The sequence below is a fragment of the Salvelinus alpinus genome, chromosome 10 (genome assembly GCF_045679555.1).
Source record: "Salvelinus alpinus chromosome 10, SLU_Salpinus.1, whole genome shotgun sequence".
Classification (NCBI taxonomy): Eukaryota; Metazoa; Chordata; class Actinopteri; order Salmoniformes; family Salmonidae; genus Salvelinus; species Salvelinus alpinus.
In genome coordinates, this window is record NC_092095.1 from 46,056,686 (window position 1) to 46,070,840 (window position 14,155).

The following is a 14,155-nucleotide window of genomic DNA, read 5'->3' on the forward strand; positions in this document are numbered from 1 at the left end:
AAGTATTTGTTTCTGGCCACTTAGAGTCTGTAATCGAACCCACAAATGCTGATGGTCCAGATACTCAACTAGTCTAAAGTAGGCCAGTTTTATTGCTTCTTTAATCAGGACAACAGTTTTCAGCTTTGCTAAAGAGTTTTCTAATGATCAATTAGCCTTTTAAAATAATAAACTTGGATTAGCTAACACAACGTGCCATTGGAACACAGGAGTGATGGTTGCTGATAATCAAATCAAATTTATTTGTAAATTCCTTCTTACATCAGCTGATATCTCAAAGTGCTGTACAGAAACCCAGCCTAAAACCCCAAACAGCTAGCAATGCAGGTGTAGAAGCACGGTGGCTCGGAAAAATTCCTCGAAAGGCCAGAACCTAGGAAGAAACCTAGAGAGGAACCAGGCTATGAGGGGTGGCCAGTCCTCTTCTGGCAGTGCCGGGTGGAGATTATAACAGAACATGGCCAAGATGTTCAAATGTTCATAGATAACCAACAGGGTTAAATAATAATAATCACAGTGGTTGTCGAGGGTGCAACAGGTCAGCACCTCAGGAGTAAATGTCAGTTGGCTTTTCGTGGGCGATCACATTCAGAGTATCTCTACCGCTCCTGTGATCGCAATTTAGAGTATCTCTACCGCTCCTGTCTCTAGAGAGTTGAAAACAGCAGGTCTGTGACAGGTAGCACGTCCGGTGAACAGGTCAGGGTTCCATAGCCGCAGGCAGAAGAGTTGAAACTGGAGCAGCAGCACGGCCAGGTGGACTGGGGACAGCAAGGAGTCATCAGGCCAGGTAGCCATGATGCATGGTCCAAGGGCTCAGGTCCTCAGAGAGAAAGAAAGAAAGAAAGAAAGAAAGAAATACTCCAGATATAACAGACTGACCCTAGCCCCCCGACACATAAACTACTGCAATATAAATACTGGAGGCTGAAACAGGAGAGGTCAGGAGACACTGTGGCCCCATCCAAGGATTCTCCCGGACAGGGCCAAACAGGCAGGATATAACCCCACCCACTTTGCCAAAGCATAGCCCCCACACCACTAGAGGGATATCTTCAACCACCAACTTACCATCCTGAGCCAAGGCCGAGTATAGCCCACAAAGATCTCCGTCACGGCACAACCCAAGGGGTGGGCGCCAACCGAGACAGGATGACCACATCAGTGACTCAACCCACTCAAGTGACGCACCCCCCCTAGGGACAGTATGGAAGAGCACCAGTAAGCCAGTGACTCAGCCCCCGTAATAGGGTTAGAGGCAGAGAATCGCAGTGGAGAGAGGGGAACCGGCCAGGCAGAGACAGCAAGGGCGATTCATTGCTCCAGTGCCTTTCCGTTCACCTTCACACTCCTGGGCCGTACTACAGTCAATCATAGGACCTACTAAAGAGATGAGTCTTCAATAAAGACTGAAAGGTTGAGTCCGAGTCTGCGTCTCTCACATGGGTAGGCTGACCTTTCCATAAAAATGGAGCTCTATAGGAGAAAGCCCTGCCTCCAGCTGTTTGCTTAGGAATTCTAGGGACAATAAGGAGCCCTGCGTCTTGTGACCGTAGCGTACGTGTAGGTTTGTACTGCAGGACCAAATTGGAAAAATAGGTAGGAGCAAGCCCATGTAATGCTTTGTAGGTTAGCAGTAAAACCTTGAAATCAGCCCTTGCCTTAACAGGAAGCCAGTGTAGAGAGGCTAGCACTGGAGTAATATGATAAAAAATGATGGTTCTAGTCAAGATTCCAGCAGCCGTGTTTAGCACTTACTGAAGTTTATGTAGTGCTTTATCCAGGTAGTCGGAAAGTATAGCATTGCAGTAGTCTAACCTAGAAGTGACAAAAGCATGGATACATTTTTCTGCATAATTTTTGGACAGGAAGTTTCCGATTTTTGCAATGTTACGTAGATGGAAAAAAGCTGTCCTTGAAACAGTCTTGATATGTTCGTCAAAAGAGATCAGGGTCCAAAGTAACGCCGAGGTCCTTCACAGTTTTATTTGAGACAACTGTACAACCATCAAGATTAATTGTCAGATTTAACAGAATATCCCTTTGTTTCTTGGGACCTAGAACAAGCATCTCTGTTTTGTCCGAGTTTAAAAGTAAAAAGTTTGCAGCCATCCACTTTCTTATGTCTGAAACACAGGCTTCCAGCGAGGGCTATTTTGAGGCTTCACCATGTTTCATCGAAATGTACAGCTGTGTGTCATCTGCATAGCAGTGAAAGTTAACATTATGTTTCCGAATGACATCACCAAGAGTTAAAATATATAGTGAAAACAATAGTGGTCCCAAAATGGAACCTTGAGGATCACCGAAATTTACAGTTGATTTGACAAACCATCCACAGAGACAAACTGATATCTATCCGACAGATAAGATCTAAACCAGGCCAGAACTTGTCCGTGTAGACCAATTTGGGTTTCCAATCTCTCCAAAAGAATGTGGTGATCGATGTTATCAAAAGCAGCACTAAGGTGTAGGAGCACGAGGACAGATGCAGAGCCTCGGTCTGACGCCATTAAAAGGTAATTTACCACCTTCACAAGTGCAGTCTCAGTGCTGTGATGGGGTCTAAAACCAGACAGAAGCGTTTTGTATACATTGTTTGTCTTCAGAAGTGCCAGCTTTTTCTAAAGATCTTTGAGAGGAATAGGAGATTTGATATAGACCGAAAGTTTTTCGATATTGGGCCTCTGTACGCCTATGTACGCCTATGTATATTCCATAAAGAATTTGCAGTTTCCAGCTACAGTAGTCATTTACAATATTAACAATGTCTACACTCTATTTCTGATCAATTTGATGTTATTTAAAGGACAAAGATGTGCTTTTCTTTCAAAAACAAGGACTTTTCTAAGTGACCCCAAACTTTTGAACGGTAGTGTACATTGCATTTCTTTTCGAATGAGCGGTCGTTCTTGTGCGAAGTATTCACATTCCCATGAGCATAGTTTTCCAACTGTATGTACAATGGGTCCCCTTCTGTCTTCCCCAACCTTTATTTGTCCCCACCCTCTCTCCATTGTGTAACTATCCGCCATATCGGGTTAGTCCACTAGGGACTTTTCATTGCATTATGTTAATAATCAATTCAGCCTATACTGTGTGTTTATGTATTTCTGTGTGATTATTTAGTGAGTATGTAAATAAATAATTAAGCCAATTTGTGTATTGCTGATTTATACGTTAGGTTAGGGTTCGTGCAGATATCCAAGAATTGTGCGACGTTCAGAATGAGACTGATGAGGTAATGATTAATAATTGACTGTGATTGATGTAAGAGATATTTATATCTTTAGAGTTTAAGTCGGGAGATAGTAACTCGTTAACCCCTCTTGGGTACGTGAGACGTTAGCGTCCCACCTCTTCAACAGCCAGTGAAACTGCTGGGCGCCAAATTCAAATACAGAAATACTCATTATAAAAATTCAGAAAACAAAACATATTTTACATAGGTTTAAAGATTAACTTCTTGTGAATCCAACCACGGTGTCAGATTTTAAAAATGCTTTACGGCGAAAGCATACCTTACGATTATTTGAGAACATAGCCCAGCAGACAAATCATTACAAACAGTAACCAGCCAAGTAGAAGAGTTACACAAGTCAGAAATAGAGATAAAATTAATCCCTTACCTTTGATGGTCTTCATATGGTTGCACTCAGCAGACATTCATTTACTCAATAAATGTTCCTTTTGTTCGATAAAGTCTCTTTATATCCAAAAACCTCCGTTTTGTTCGCACGTTTTCTTCAGTAATCCACAGACTCAAACGTAGTCAAAACAGGCAGACAAAAAATCCAAATTGTATCCTTATTGTTCATAGAAACATGTCAAACGATGTTTATATTCAATCCTCAGGTTGTTTTTAGCCTAAATAATCGATAATATTTCAACCGGACAATAACGTCGTCAATATAAAAGGTAAACAAGAAAGGCACTCTCTTGGTCGCGCGCATGAAAAAGCTCTGGGACACTTTAGGGTCCACTCATTCAGACTGCTCTTACTTCCTCATTTTTTAGAATACAAGCCTGAAACAATTTCTAAAGACTGTTGACATCTAGTGGAAGGCATAAGAACTGCAATTTGAGTCCTAAGTCAATGGGTACTGTAATGGCATTGAATAGAAAACTACAAAACCAACAACAAAAAACGACTTCCCGAATGGATTTTTCTCAGGTTTTCACCTGCCAAATCAGTTCTGTTATACTCACAGACACTATTTTAACAGTTTTGGAAACGTTAGAGTGTTTTCTATCCAAATCTACCAGTTATATGCATATCATATCTTCTGGGCCCGAGAAGCAGGCAGTTTAATTTGGGCATGCTTTTCATCCAAAATTCCGAATGCTGCCCCCTACCCTAGAGAAGTTAATGTACATGGGGAGCTAACATTAATAGTATTCATGTCAATCTCTCATGGTTCAAAGTGAAGAGATTGACTTCATCACTACTTGTTAACTTCTCTAGGATAGGGGTCAGCATTTTGACGTTTGGATGAAAAGCGTGCCCAGAGTAAACTGCCTCCTACTCAGTCCCAGATGCTAATATATGCATATTATTATTAGTATTGGATAGAAAACACTCTGAAGTTTCTAAAATTGTTGGAATCATGTCTGTGACTATAACAGAACTTATTTGGCAGGTAAAACCCAGAGGACAAACCATTCAGATTTTTTTTTTGTTGCGGTCACTCTCTTTTCAATGGGATTTCATTGGGAATTCAGATTTCTAAGGGACCTTCCTGCATTTCCTATCGCTTCCACTGGATGTCAACAGTCTATAGAAATTGGTTGAGGTTTTTCCTTTGAGAAATGAAGAAGTAGCCATGTTCAGAATGAGGCTCCAGTTTGTTAGAGGCGCGTGACCAGAAAGCATGCTACACATTGTTTTCCTCCGGTATTGTACACAGATCATCCCGTCTTCAATTGTATCGATTAGTTACGTTAAAAAATACCTAAAGTTGTATTACAAAAATAGTTTGAAATGTTTGGACAAAGCTTACAGGTAACTTTTGAGATAATTTGTAGTCACGTTGTGCAAGTTGGAACCGGTGTTTTTCTGGATCAAACGCGCCAAATAAATGGACATTTTGGATATATATCGACGGAATTAATCTAACAAAAGGACCATTTGTGATGTTTATGGGACATATTGGAGTGCCAACAGAAGAAGCTCGTCAAAGGTAAGGCATGAATTATATCTTTATTTCTGTGTTTTGTGTCGCGCCGGGAGGGTTGAAATATGATGGTCTGTAATTGTTAGCTGGGGTGCTATCCTCAGATAATAGCATTGTTTACTTTCGCCGTAAAGCATTTTTGAAATCTGGTGTCTCAATGAAAACTCATTGAAAAGACAGTGACCTCAAAAAATAAAAATTCTGAATGGTTTGTCCTCGGGGTTTTGCCTGCTACATAAGTTCTGTTATTCTCACAGACATGATTCAAACAGTTTTAGAAACGTCAGAGTGTTTCCTATCCTAATCTACTAATAATATGCATATCTTATATTCTGGGGATGAGTAGCAGGCAGTTGAATTTTGGCATGCTATTTATCCAAAAGTGAAAATGCTGCCCCCTGCCCTGAAGAAGTTAAAGGGCCAGCCATGCTGCCCTGTTCTGAGCCCATTTTAAAGTCCCTCTTTGTGGCACCTGACCACACCTGAACAGTAGTCCAGGTGCGACAAAACAAGGGCCTGTAGGACCTGTCTTGTTGATGGTGTTGTTAAGAAGGCAGAGCAGCGCTTTATGTCAACATTTTTTGACTGTGTCAGTTTACAATCCAGGGTTACTCCAAGCAGTTTAGTCACCTCAACTTGCTCAATTTACACATTATTCATTACAAAATTTTGTTGAGGTTCGTGGTTTAGTGAATGATTTGTTCCAAATACAATGCTTTTAGTTTTTGAAATGTTTAGGAATAACTTATTCCTTTCCACCCATTCTGAAACCAGCTGCACTTTTTGTTAACATATTCATATTCATATTCTCTTATTTAGAATGCTTATTTAGAACAGGCCAGTTTCAAATGACGCAACCATCAGCATTTGAGCTGGCAACACTTTTTTCAGAAACTATTTACACAAACACAGTCCTTACAAAGTTATGTCCAGAATGTGAGCAGTTTATTTTTGGATGCAATGTTCAGACATTCACAGAAGTAGCAACAGCATTACATAATCATCCAAACCCGAAAAATGTAGGCTACATTTGTCCTAGCACTAACTGAGGAAAGATTGACATAACACAAGAGGTCATATATTTTTACTCTCGGCTGACAGAAACTACAATATGAATTAGCTAATAGCAATTACTATGTATAATTAATTACATCACGGGTGAGCTTACCATTGATTTAAATAATTGAGTAAAACACTTTCTAGAAATCGAAAGTAATCCGACAATAGGTAGTATGTGCGCGCCGCCATGTTTGTTTTTTCGCATCAACCAAAGATAATAAGACGAGACAAGATGAGTTTGGTCTGTTTATAGTATGCATGTTGAAGGGGGTGTGTCGTCTACCATCGTTCACAACCCACCATTCACTTCCGGAAGTTCTCGAAAAATGAGTGAACCCTTACTCACCTTGGTTTGTTATAACATTTTTGGTCCGACAGATGAATTATGTGAAACTCAAAACGCATTGTATGTCAACAAACATGGCTCCACACATAGCTGGAATTAGCTTAGCTCATCATAATCAGTACAACCTTCTAAAAAGTATTTTACACACATAATAGGTGTCCATTAAAATCTATGCAATAACCGGAATGCATTATTTGTCATCAGTACTTTAAAACGTGAATAAAACTGTAAATACATTTGGAACAGTGAGTGCATTCTGACGTCAAGTGCATAAAACAACTCACGCTGGGCGACATTTAGAGATATTTGGAACTCACGTTTGAAAAGGTAAAAAAAAATTACAGTCATTTTCTTAAAACTTCTTAAGACTAGGGGGCGATATTTTCGTTTTTGGCTAAAAAACGTACCCATTTGAAACTGCCTATTTCTCAGCCCCCGAAACTAGAATATGCATATAATTGTCAGATTAGGATAGAAAACACTCTGAAGTTTCCAAAACTGTAAAAGTTTTGTCTGTGAGTTAAACAGAACTGATTTTGCAGGCTTAAACCTGAGGAAAATCCAATCAGGAAGTGCCCCTGTTCTTGAAACCTCTCTGTTCCTATGCATCCCTATTGCCCATATAAAGGGATCAACCAGACTTCTTTTTCTATGGCTTCCCTAAGATGTTAACAGCCTTTAGACATAGTTTCAGGCTTTTATTTTGAAGAATGAGCGTGAACGACCACATTGCGTAAGTGGATAGGTGAGGGATCTCAGAGTGACTTGTGCGCAAAAGAGAAAGGCAGTCATTGTTACTCCCGGTCCTAGTGAAAAGCCAACTGTCCTGGTTGATATATTATCGAATAGATATTTGAAAAACATCCTGAGGATGGATTATAAAAAACGTTTGACATGTTTCTGTGGACATTATGGATATAATTTGGAATTTTTGTCGGCGTTGTCGCGACCGCTCTTTCCGGTGGATTCCTGGGCATAACGCATCAAACTAACGGAGGTATTTGGATATAAAAAATATCTTTATGGAACTGTCATGACGTTGCCTGCGTGGGTATAGCAAACCCCATCCCCCTCTCCCTGCCTCCCCCTTTCCTCCTTCAACCCATGCTGTGATCACAGAGAGATGTCGTAAATTCCTGAGAATCTCCCCACCACAAACAGTATTAAGACAGAGGGTAAACTTTCAGGACAAAGGAATTCTCTTCCACCTCACAGAACTTGAGGTACGAACAGATTTCATGTTCCGGAAAAAGTATTAAAGGCCGGTGGGGAGTCCAGCTATTAACATGTCCATTTGTCCCCATGTGAGAAACTCACGTGAGACTGTGGGACCACATTACCATACCGCTGTTTATATAATAACCTCAGATATGAGGTTTACATCTGTGTGTTGTATAAAATGAATGAGTGAGTATGATACTGTTTGTATAATTGTGTAATATGATTTTGAACTGTTTAATGAAGGAAAATACAAATACCTTTTTGATTTGAACTAAATCTAAGGACCGCCCCTGAGCCAGTTGGGTCAGAGACCATGGGACCACCCCTCTCTGCTATCTGAATAAAAGCCAACTCTTAAGAAATTACCCCAGACCATGTTTCTCTCAATCACGAGAGGACAAAGGTTGCAGACCAGCTTACCTCGATAACGAGAGGGCCAAGGTTTGAGACCAGACTGCTGAATCTTTTAACCATCCCACGTGGTTAAAACTCTTATACGAATCATAACAAGTCTTTGATATTGACTTCTAGTCTGCAGCTAGGAATTCGGTATCATTGAACGCGAAGAAAGACAACCGCCGAAACATCCATTCTATAACGAATGACACTCTGAACAATCCACAACCGAGACAGAACTTCACTCCAACCAAAACGAACTTCTCTCCAACGACCAAGGCGACACACACACTGGACGTAACTATATATATATTGATTGCAATTGTTCCCGAATGAGTGAGCGTTCATGTGTAAAGGATTAGCATGTCAATTGTTATAATTATGGACTCTGTAGTAAATTCTTAGTCGAACGCCACTTTCCCTTTGTCTAACAGCCGCCATGCCGGTTCAGCCCACTAGGGCATATTGCTCCCATCATTTCATGTAACTATTTTAAGTTTGTTTGTTTGTGCATTTCTGTGAATTAATTAGTTAGTAATAAATAAATGATTTAAGACAATTGATGTATGGATGACTGATAGTGAAGACTGGGTTCGTGCAGATCAGCGATTTACGACGTTTGGAATGAGACTGACGTAAGGTAGAGTAAATAAATCATTAATTAGAAGACCATTGATCAGATATGAAAATATCTGAAAGGTTATATTGGGAAATTATAACTTTGTAATCTAATAACTTTCCCTGGTGCCCTCGAATTCATAGTTAATTAATTACGTTATTACTCAAGTGATCGCGTAATCCCTAATTATAGGAATCTATGATAAAAACTATAAGTCTTCAATTTAACGATAGTAAAGACACGACAGAACAAAAGGAACATTTGTTCTCTAACTGGGAGTCTCGTGAGTGAAAATATCCGAAGATCATCAAAGGTAAACGATTAATTTGATTGCTTTTCTGATTTTCGTGACCAAGTTACCTGATGCTAGGTGTACTTATTGTTTTGTCGAGCGATCGATAAACTTACACAAACGCTTGTATTGCTTAATTTCAAAATCTGAGACGACAGATGGATTAACAAAAGGCTAAGCTGTGTTTTGCAATATTGCACTTGTGATTTCATGAAATTATATTATATTATATACCTGTGGCGCTAGGCTAGGCTATGCTAGTCAGCGTTTCTGATGACAATTATCCCGGATCCGGGATGGGTGGTTCAGAAAGGTTAATGGCTGCATGAGTATTAGTAACTGGAATAAGCAATTTCATAAACGTGAGGTGTCTGGTTGCTCCTAAATACACACCACAGACCAACAAATATTTTTTACATCAACAACATAGGAATCAATACAAAACTTATTGTATTACCTATTGCACACTCTATTAGCCCCAGCCTTTGGAACTTTGGTTTTCCTAGATATGGCTACTGTATTGTGATCATCACATCTGATGGATTTGTATTCTGCTTTAAAGCACAATTCTGCAACATCAGTAAAGGTGTGATCAATACATGTTGATTATATAATTACTGTGCTGTTTGTAACTACCCTGGTAGGTTGATACTCGAGGGCACCGATACTTCCGGCGCCGAAAAGAGATGGCTGCCTCGCTTCGTGTTCCTTGGAAAATATGCAGTATTTAGTTTTTTTATGTGTTATTTCTTACATCGGTACCCCGGGTAATCTTAGGTTTCATTACATACAGTCGGGAGGAACTACTGAATATACGATTAACGTCAACTCATCATCGTTCCTACCAGGAATATGACTTTCCCGAAACGGATCCAGTGTTTTGCCTTCCACACAATACAATGGATCTGATCCCAGCCGGCGACCCTGTGCGACGCCGAAAAAGGGGAAAACGTGGCGGTCTCGTGGTCAGGCTTCGGAGACGGGCACATCGCGCTCCACTCCCTAGCATACTACTCGCCAATGTCCAGTCTCTTGACAATAAGGTTGATGAAATCCGAGCACGGGTAGCATTCCAGAGAGACATCAGGGATTGCAACGTGCTCTGCTTCACGGAAACATGGCTAACTCAAGGGACGCTAACGGAGTCGGTGCAGCCAGCTGGTTTCTTCATGCATCGCGCCGACAGAAACAAACATCTTTCCGGTAAGAAGAGGGGCGGGGGGGTATGCCTTATGATTAACGAGAAGTGGTGTGATCATCATAACAACACACAAGAACTCAAGTCGTTCTGTTCACCTGATCTAGAACTCCTCACAATCAAATGTCGACCGCATTATCTACCAAGGGAATTCTCGTCAATCATAATCACAGCCGTATACATTCCCCCCCAAGCAGACACATCGATGGCCCTGAACGAACTTTATCTGACTCTTTGTAAACTGGAAACCACACACCCTGAGGCTGCATTCATCGTAGCTGGGGATTTTAACAAGGCTAATCTAAAAACAAAACTCCCTAAATTCTATCAGCATATCGATTGTGCTACCAGGGCTGGAAAAACACTAGACCATTGTTATACTAATTTCCGCGACGCTTATAAGGCCCTCCCCCGCCCCCCTTTCGGAAAAGCTGACCACGACTCCATTTTGTTGATTCCAGCCTACAAACAAAAACTCAAACAACAAGCTCCCGCGCTCAGGTCTGTTCAACGCTGGTCCGACCAATCTGAATCCACGCTTCAAGACTGCTTCGATCACGCGGATTGGAATATGTTCCGCATCGCGTCCAACAACAATATTGACGAATATGCTGATTCGGTGAGCGAGTTCATTAGGAAGTGCATTGACGATGTCGTACCCACAGCAACGATAAAAACATTCCCAAACCAGAAACCGTGGATTGACGGCAGCATTCGCGTGAAACTGAAAGCGCGAACCACTGCTTTTAACCAGGGCAAGGTGACCGGAAGCATGACCGAATACAAACAGTGTAGCTATTCTCTCCGCAAGGCAATCAAACAGGCTAAGTCTCAGTACAGAGACAAAATCGAGTCGAAATTCAACAGCTCAGACACAAGAGGTATGTGGCAGGGTCTACAGTCAATCACGGATTACAAAAAGAAAACCAGCCCCGTCGAGGACCAGGATGTCTTGCTCCCAGACAGGCTAAACAACTTTTTTGCCCGCTTTGAGGACAATACAGTGCCACTGACACGGCCCCCTACCAAAACCTGCGGGCTCTCCTTCACTGCAGCCGAGGTGAGTAAAACATTTAAACGTGTTAACCCTCGCAAGGCTGCAGGCCCAGACGGCATTCCCAGCCGCGTCCTCAGAGCATGCGCAGACCAGCTGGCTGGTGTGTTTACGGACATATTCAATCAATCCTTATCCCAGTCTGCTGTTCCCACATGCTTCAAGAGGGCCACCATTGTTCCTGTTCCCAAGAAAGCTAAGGTAACTGAGCTAAACGACTACCGCCCCGTAGCACTCACTTCCGTCATCATGAAGTGCTTTGAGAGACTAGTCAAGGACCATATCACCTCCACCCTACCGGACACCCTAGACCCACTCCAATTTGCTTACCGACCCAATAGGTCCACAGACGACGCAATCGCAACCACACTGCACACTGCCCTAACCCATCTGGACAAGAGGAATACCCATGTGAGAATGCTGTTCATCGATTACAGCTCAGCATTTAACACCATAGTACCCTCCAAACTCGTCATCAAGCTCGAGACCCTGGGTCTCGACCCCGCCCTGTGCAACTGGGTCCTGGACTTCCTGACGGGCCGCCCCCAGGTGGTGAGGGTAGGTAACAACATCTCCACCCCGCTGATCCTCAACACTGGGGCCCCACAAGGGTGCGTTCTGAGCCCTCTCCTGTACTCCCTGTTCACCCACGACTGCGTGGCCATGCACGCCTCCAACTCAATCATCAAGTTTGCGGATGACACTACAGTGGTAGGCTTGATCACCAACAACGACGAGACGGCCTACAGGGAGGAGGTGAGGGCCCTCGGAGTGTGGTGTCAGGAAAATAACCTCATACTCAACGTCAACAAAACAAAGGAGATGATTGTGGACTTCAGGAAACAGCAGAGGGAGCACCCCCCTATCCACATCGACGGGTCAGTAGTGGAGAAGGTGGAAAGTTTTAAGTTCCTCGGTGTACACATCACGGACAAACTGAACTGGTCCACCCACACAGACAGCGTTGTGAAGAAGGCGCAGCAGCGCCTCTTCAACCTCAGGAGGCTGAAGAAATTCGGCTTGTCACCAAAAGCACTCACAAACTTCTACAGATGCACAATCGAGAGCATCCTGTCGGGCTGTATCACCGCCTGGTACGGCAACTGCTCCGCCCACAACCGTAAGGCTCTCCAGAGGGTAGTGAGGTCTGCAGAACGCATCACCAGGGGCAAACTACCTGCCCTCCAGGACACCTACACCACCCGATGTCACAGGAAGGCCATAAAGATCATCAAGGACAACAACCACCCAAGCCACTGCCTGTTCACCCCGCTATCATCCAGAAGGCGAGGTCAGTACAGGTGCATCAAAGCAGGGACCGAGAGACTGAAAAACAGCTTCTATCTCAAGGCCATCAGACTGTTAAACAGCCACCACTAACATTTAGCGGCCGCTGCCAACATACTGACTCAACTCCAGCCACTTTAAAAATGGGAATTGATGGAAATTATGTAAAAATGTACCACTAGCCACTTTAAGCAATGCCACTTAATACAATGTTTACATACCCTACATTACCCATCTCATATGTATATATACTGTACTCTATACCATCTACTGCATCTGCCATGCCGTTCTGTACCACCACTCATTCATATATCTTTATGTACATATTCTTTATCCCTTTACACTTGTGTGTGTGTGTAAGGTAGTAGTGTGGAATTGTTAGGTTAGATTACTGTTGGTTATTACTGCATTGTCGGAACTAGAAGCACAAGCATTTCGCTACACTCGCATTAACATCTGCTAACCATGTGTATGTGACTAATAAAATTTGATTTGATTTGATTTGATTTGACTGATAACCTGAACCAGGTTGCAGGCATTGGTTACAGTTTGAAGCTTTTTCTTGATTTGGCAGCTTGATGAAATCCAGTCAATATTAAAATCACCCAGAAAATATACCACTCTGTTGATATCACATACATTATCAAGCACATACTGACTGTTAGCACTTGGTGGTCTATAGCAGCTTCCCACAGGGCTCTCTCTCTGTTTCTCCCATCTTAGCAGACTCCCAGTTCAGCAGCTTGGGCCTGGGGGCGGTGTTGACTCGGTATATAACTTGTTGAGTGACAATACTCTCTCTCTGTCTGGCCTCCATCCAGCAGACTCCCTGTTCAGGGGCCTTGGACTCAGGCCTGTGGGTGGCCAGGTTTATGTTAATAAGATGTGTGTCACTTACTCTTTCTCTGTAACTCATTGAGTGACAGTACTCTCCCTCTGTCCGGCCTCCATCCAGCAGACTCCCTATTCAGCGGCCTGGGGTTGGGGCCTGTGGTGGGCCTGGGCCTGGTCGGCTTTCTCCTGGTACTCGTGGTGGTGGATGTCAGCTGCTACTTCCTGCGCCAGTGCGGCCTGCTCATGTGTATCACGCGCAAGCTCTGCAGCAAGAAGACGGCCACCAGCGGCAAGAGCAAGGAGATGGAGGAGGGCAAGGCCGCCTACCTGTGAGTGGACCTTTGAATTGTGAAGACTGACCTTGTGTCATAGAATGTGTGATGTGACATTGTCAGTCAGTCAGGCAGTTAGTCGCAAGTGATTGTTCACCTTCTCACTCACTCACTTGCTTACTCACTCACTCCCTCTCAGAGTGTATCTCAATTCTTTCTACTCCCTTTTCCCTCATACATTCTGATCTGGAAGAATTGGATAGGTGAAAGTTAATCCTCCATTTTGTTTCTGACATATTTATTTTCACCTGTCCAAACTTTACATATAATTGCAGATGATGGAAAGTAAGCCATTTTATTGAGACAGTTTATATCTCACCCGGACACTCCCCACTGTCAAAAT

General features: G+C 42.7%; 1 protein-coding gene across 3 annotated transcripts in view; it reads left to right on the forward strand.

Annotated features, from left to right (window-relative positions):
- Positions 1-14,155, forward strand: part of LOC139532092 (neural cell adhesion molecule 2-like) — a 398,819-nt gene that overhangs the window by 373,013 nt on the left and 11,651 nt on the right. For 2 of the 3 annotated variants that reach the window (XM_071329230.1, XM_071329227.1), the window contains exon 15: positions 13,602-13,809. In XM_071329230.1, coding sequence (XP_071185331.1) covers positions 13,602-13,809 — 208 coding nt within the window. The remainder of the gene's footprint in view (positions 1-13,601; positions 13,810-14,155) is intronic. The other variant, XM_071329228.1, reaches the window with a different exon arrangement.